Source organism: Perissodus microlepis, chromosome 19, assembly GCF_051167445.1.
Source record: "Perissodus microlepis isolate ML-2025 ecotype Zambia chromosome 19, ASM5116744v1, whole genome shotgun sequence".
NCBI lineage: Eukaryota > Metazoa > Chordata > Actinopteri > Cichliformes > Cichlidae > Perissodus > Perissodus microlepis.
The window spans coordinates 20,415,998-20,422,666 of NC_140479.1; the positions used below are offsets into that span (position 1 = coordinate 20,415,998).

The window sequence follows — 6,669 nt, forward strand, 5'->3', positions numbered from 1 at the left end:
GATCCTCAAGGACCCCCAGTACGGTCCAGTCCCATCCAAATAACCTGCCTCAGTACTACATGGAAGCTCCTGTTGGCTAAAATGAACAGGCACATGGGTCAATACGTAAGCGGGGCACGGAAAGGAATTGTCAAGAAAACCAGAGGCGCAAAACCTAGCAGTCAGCCAAGACTGCAAGACTAGGCTGACCAACCTGTGCACTGCCTGGATTGATTACAAGAAGGCCTATGACTCAATGCCCCACACCTGGATCCTGGAATGCCTACACCTATACAAGATCAACAGGACCCTGAGAGGCTTCATCAGGAACTGATGCACAATCCAGCACATAACAGCAGGGTGCAAGATGCAAGCAGGCAGGGCATACATTGAACGCCATTACCAAGTGGCCGGCATAGTGTACAGAAACACCTGTGCCAAATATAGCCTGGAAGTCCCGAGGTCAAAATGGGAGACGCCCCCAAGGGTGGTGGAGAATGGCCGACCTAAGATCCTGTGGGACTTCCAGATACAGACGGACAAAATGGTAGTGGCTAACCAGCCGGACATAGTGGTGGTAGACAAATAGAAGAAGACGGCCATAGTGATAGATGTAGCGATTCTGAGTGATAGAGACATCAGGATGAAGGAGCACAAGAAGCCTGAGAAGTACCAAGTGCTCAGAGAAGAGCTCGAGAAGATATGGAGGGTGAAGGTAACAGTGGTCCCCATGGTAATAGGAGCACTAGGTGCGGCGACTCCCAAGCTGGCGAGCGCAGTCCTAGGAACAGCTAAGATACTGTGCACGACCCTCAACCTTCCAGGCCTCTGGTAGAGGAACCGAGCTTGAAGGATAGACTGCCCGCAGATCAGAGTTACTGTAGTTTAGCTTTTCTTTATTTATTTGGTATATTAATTATTTTTTTTGGTTATATCCAGATATTATGTTTGTTTGTTTTTTTTTAAATAAGCTTCAGTATTATTTTTTAACGATTTTAATGGGAACGGAGCATATTTTCAGAAGTTGAGGATAGATGTTACATGCTGACACCTGGCGGAAAACCCGTATGTCGCTGCTGCAGAGGGAGCTACGTCACAAACCGGATGTTGATACTAGTTTGGAGCTCAGCTCAGAGGACAGGAACAGCTGAAAAAGAAAAACAAAGCCACGACGACGACGACGGTATAAACAGCAGATGTGCGACTGAAATTTACTTTAAAAAGTCGGTGACACCATCGCTGGGCACGACATTTTGTGTCACCAGACCGAATTTGAAAAGGTAGGCAGCCGTCATTTGGAGTTTAGTAGAATTATCTGTTTTGTGGTCGCTTGTTGACTCTGTTAGCTGAACGGCTAACCTGGCGTTAGCTTCCATTCACACGCTGGCTCGGTGCATTTTTACGAAACCAGTCGGTTAGGTTATCTAAAATCCCAATGAAAATCCTCTGAAGTATTCTCTTTAGGTAGCTGGGAAAATCTCTGCTTCGTTTGTTTTCCATTATTCATAATTGCATCGACACCATGTAAAGCCCAGCTGCCATCTACAGTCAGTATTACTCATAACAAGGCATCCAGGAACAAGAAGTACTTCTGTGTTGTAACGACTAAAGTGTTGAAACAGGGAGAAACTGTGCCAAGGCGACTGGAGTGCTCTTTGTTAAGATTATTTACACCTTAGTTTCCACATGTTCCACTGACAAACAAACAAAATAAACCAAATTTTATACAAAATAATGGGAATTGATGAGCATTTTTCAGAGGGCTGGGATGATGTGGCACTGATCCCTGTTCTTACAAAGCCTGACCTGAGATGAGAATGGAAAAGACGAATGAAAAATTAATGAAATGAAAATGTTTTTATCCTATTTATAGGATTTTTTTTAAAAAAACATAGACGGATGTATTAAGCTTCTGTAAGCAGTTCTATAAAGGACAGTATTTTTGATAATAAATTAGAAAAATGGGCAAAGGCAGCTGTTTGTAATCAAAGTAACAATAAGCAAGTTGAAGCCATTTGATTCTATTTTTTGTGGCTTTTTGTCTCTTTGCTCCTTCTTTTTGTTTATCTCGATTATTATTATTAAGGATTATATTTGTGTTTTAAGGGAACTGAGAAAACAGTACTTTTTCTCAGTATCAGTAGAAACATTCATGTTTTTACTGATACTCTTTCAGTTGCTGTGCTATCAATTTTACCAAAGTATTGTATTATGTGTACAATTCAAAACATAGTTAAGAATCGTAAGCTAGTGCATTCATCTTCCCCAGTTCATATAGAGAGAACGCATAATAGATTTTTGAGATAATAACAGAAATTTGTTTTTTTTTTTGTTTGTTTGTTTTTCCATAATCATGCCTAAATTATGCTTATGCCTTAATATCTCTGAGAACAACCCCATTTTTTATTGGGTACAATTATTTTGGATATTTCAAGCATCTTTCTTTCTTTCTTAACTTGTAAAACAGCTATGATAAGTGAGTGACTGAGCTAGTTTTCCACATATTAAAATTTTAAAATGGTTCCTAAAAAACAAATCTTAAAAAAACCCAAATCTTTAAAATACCCAAGTTTTAATGTATTTATTTTTATTTGATGAACAGAGATTGAACGACTCCTTTATATATGTGTATTCAACTTGTATTGTTAATGATTGATTAAAAAACAATTGTGTGTTGTGGAACATGCCAGAAAAAAGTTTGAGACTGTTATGCATTATTACTTTGGCCAGCTCAAGGGTATTATTTTATAAGGGGTCACTTTCTTCATACTGTTTACAATCAGTCCAGAATACAGTCTTAGAATACATAGCGTACTATTTAATTTTCTCATGTTTTAGCCTTAATTTAGTCAATCCCGGTGATCAGACAATGGGGCGCATCTTCTTGGACCACATCGGCGGAACACGTCTCTTCTCTTGTGCCAACTGTGACACAATCCTGACTAATAGGTCTGAGCTAATCTCCACACGATTCACAGGAGCCACAGGCAGAGCTTTCCTCTTCAATAAGGTACAGTGAAATTAGCCATGAACACACCATCTGTGACATGTTTCCCTAAACCAAATGAAATACAGGCATTCATTAGATATACTTTAACTTAAACTCCTCCCTATAGGTGGTGAACCTCCAGTATAGTGAGGTGCAGGACAGAGTGATGCTCACCGGCAGACACATGGTGAGGGACGTCAGCTGCAAGAACTGCAACAGCAAGCTGGGTTGGATCTATGAGTTTGCTACTGAGGACAGTCAGCGGTACAAGGAGGGCCGGGTCATCCTGGAGAGGGCACTAGTTAGGGAGAGTGAGGGCTTTGAAGAGCATGTCCCCTCAGATAACTCCTGAGTCCTTGAAGTGGTATTAGGTTGAGAGGGAAGGCTCAGTCCTGTGCCCTCCTTTCCTTCTCCTTTGCCCCCTTTGCCTTTGTGCTGCACACCACCACCTGCAGACTTAGTGGTCAGTGAAGTTCTGGCTTCACCCTCCCACACCCCTTCTCTCTCTGGCCAATGATCTTAGATCTTTGCTGACTAAAAGATTGGTGTGCTTGATCTATTCTTGCTGAATAGACTTCCCCAAAATACCTTTTGATTGATGTATCACAGGGCAGTCAATTGAAACAGCTGGAAATGCTCTTAGAGAGTTCGCTAAAGCATTTAAGCACTGTCTCACACACAGTTGTCATCACTGATCCACAAGGCATGTGCCACACTTTCATGGTAATTAAAATACATGCATGATAATACGCAGATCAGTCACATTTTAAAGAATATTTGCTAGCTTTTTTATTTGTTTGTGTAACAGGAGCTAGTGGAGCTTAGTATGATCATTATCCAAGCATGGGCAAAGCGACCAGCCAGTGGTCCATACCGCTGTTAAATGAGCCAAACATACTGGTTTAGTGGTATTTGTGTTTCCGTATTGTGAATGTTGACCCAATGTATCTGTCACTGGTTGCACTGAATGCATTCAATATCATGATAGTTGATTATGTGTCAGTTACCTTTTCTTCGCTTGCAGTGTAGTGGATGTAATTGTGTTCTCATCCCACTGATACAGTGAGGACTGCACAGATTGATGTCATATTTAAGTATTCATTGTTGTGCCTGAACAGTAGTTTTCTTTAGATTAGGCTCATTATTTTAATGACATGACGTATTTTAAATGAACAGAGTAGACAACCTGTTTACTTCAGTTCCACCTGTGTTTAGCTTACCATGGATTCTGTGCCTCTGCGTGTGAAGAGCAGCATGCCACTTTAGTGACTTGTCAGGAGCATGTTCCTTTCAGCCGTTCGTCTTCAGTGTGACACAGTGCGTCTGAAAAATGATGGAGACATTCTCTGACTGCGTGGCAGCTTAAAGGACAGGATTTTTAGAGAATAGGTCATATTTGAAAGTCGCTCAGTGATTGTGTGGGACAAGTGTACAGGTTTTGAAGGAATAACTAAAAACACAATGCAGTGGGCATTCATCAAACAGCATTTTCTTGAATCTAAAAATATGTTCAGTACTGTATTTGACCATCGTACATGTATTTAAACCCTTAAACATATCAATGCAAATGCTGCTGAGCTACTTTCAGGTTTGTGACACATCCTCTTTATAATCCTAGGCTTGGGGCATGTTTGGTCATAAGATGAATTGCTTCTTAGAACACAAAGCCAGGCAAGCTTTGAGTATTTATCTTCAAAGTCAAGCCCTTGCTGTTGGAGTAGGCCAGAGCCTGCATTTTATATTGTCAAACTGTAAAATAAAAATAGATAACTTACTTGACATTTGAGGTTAATTTGAGACTGGGTTGGAGCACAGCCACCCAGCCCTGATGTTACCTTAATTATGCTTTGGGCGTTACCAGAATGGTCCAGCCTTCACTAGTGACACTGTTAATGTTTTGCTTGTTTTTTGCAAGGTCATGCTTGATGGTGCAAGTTTTAATTTCCAGAAGACAAAAAAAAATATCCAGGACACTGAAACCATTCATGTTCCAAAGTCAGTGCAGTGTACAGCTAGTGGCCACAATCGAATATCATCATTTTGTTGTTCACGTTTAGCATTTTATTGATAGCAATTGTTTTTACTTTATATTATCTGATTATTGTTTTATTGATCGATTATGTTTATGTTATGACATTTTCTTGTTTGGGGGATTAATATGATACTTGTTTTCCTCTATGGCTATGGCTAGATTTTCTCTGATGTGATTTCTAAATAAAGATGTAGTACCTGGGTTTAAACCTTATGACAGTATTCACTGAATATTTTAATGTATTAATGCTCTTAATAGAAGGCAGGTGTGTTTGTAGTTGCTATCAATTGGCAAAACCTTCTTACATTAACATTTCTGAAAATGAAAGACACATTGGGACATGAAAAAACCAGGATTTGGTACGTGCCATCATGAGTAAAACCTAAGCATTTCTCCGCTAGGTGGCAGCAGAATACAGAGAACCAGGTTAAAGATTTTTTCCTTGGTAGGGTGATGCTGAATCCCTTGCCTGCCTCTGACGTAAACCTGCTTGGCAAGATCTGTAGAGCTTCACTGCAGTCTGGCAACACACATTAGAGATGTTATTCCCTGAAGCAGATAAAAACAAATAAGAGAACTCAAAAATGATATATATTTGATTAGATGTCAGACACTTGAAAATATTTACTTAACCATTAGAGAAAATGTCATTTAAAAAGGAAATCAAGAATGGACCACATCGAAACAAGTCCCATTTTAATCCCAGCTATTCACCACTCAGTATGAATCACCCACGATGTAAAATTTGACTGCATTTGCTTTATAAATAGGAAGTGACGACTAACTTCTGATCCACCCACTAATATTGCATCTCCGCTGTAGAGTTATTTATAGCTCAGCTCCTGTAGGAGGGCTTCTTTGTTGGTGTGTCTGTAATGGTCTGTGTCACTGTGGTGGAATCAACAACAGGTCTGCTTTTCTGCAGTCACTCCTGCAGGCACAATGCACTAAACCCAGCTCAAACAAATATTAATTAAGTTAACTGAACACAATATACTCTTCTGGCCACGGCTATTTTCGTACCCATCGTAGTTGCTTGTTCTCCATTTTTTGATGGATGTGCGAGGCTTTATGGTTTCCACAGCTATTTACACCCATTTAAAAGCTGGATAGAACCAGAGGCAAAAGTGAGACTCCTAGCTCCAGAGAAGTCACGGTGCTACTTTATAATTCAGTAGTCTCTGACTTCGGCTGTGCCTAACCTCTGGATTGTCTGCTGCAGTCGTTATTGAAAAAGCTATCTGGCTAGATAAGGATAATTACACTGTCTTGATCCTATTAGCCTGCATGCAACTAGATAGTCTAGATGTGACAATCTTTATGTAAGAGGGCTGTATTTCTATTTGTACAAGTGCTCTAGGGGAGAAATTTGGGATACTGAGTTTCCTGAAAACTTTGGCCCCAGGTGCCTCCTACATATCCATCAAAGTACTGTTCTAATAAAAGAGTCCGACTTTTGGAAGCTAATCTAATTGAGAGAAAAAAAAGGTAGATGATAGCCTATGCGAATCATCCATCTTCCTTCCACCCACTGTCAAACCCATCAGGGCAATTTTGAAGTTATATTCAGATACAGACGAAGATACATTCAGATGAAGAGGTGGAAAAGCGAGGGGTGAGGGGGTGGGGCAAGAGAAAAAGTGGGTGGATAAATGCATCTGTAATTGTC

The 6,669-nt window shown here is 40.3% G+C and overlaps 1 protein-coding gene across 1 annotated transcript; it reads left to right on the forward strand.

Annotated features, from left to right (window-relative positions):
* Positions 1 to 1,084: 1,084 nt before the first annotated feature.
* Positions 1,085 to 5,213, forward strand: LOC146365923 (protein yippee-like 5). The gene is made up of 3 exons (XM_084914282.1): positions 1,085 to 1,259; positions 2,818 to 2,989; positions 3,096 to 5,213. The coding sequence occupies exons 2-3, from the start codon at positions 2,849 to 2,851 to the stop codon at positions 3,318 to 3,320; spliced, it is 366 nt and encodes a 121-aa protein (XP_084770408.1). The 5' UTR covers positions 1,085 to 1,259; positions 2,818 to 2,848; the 3' UTR covers positions 3,321 to 5,213.
* The last annotated feature ends 1,456 nt before the right edge of the window (positions 5,214 to 6,669 follow it).

Excerpts from the sequence above, each read along its gene's own strand:
- LOC146365923 (XM_084914282.1), top strand. The coding sequence starts at position 2,849 with ATGGGGCGCATCTTCTTGGACCACATCGGCGGAACACGTCTCTTCTCT. Across the intron at positions 2,990-3,095 it reads GAGCTTTCCTCTTCAATAAG|GTGGTGAACCTCCAGTATAG; the intron begins GTACAGTGAAAT and ends TCCTCCCTATAG.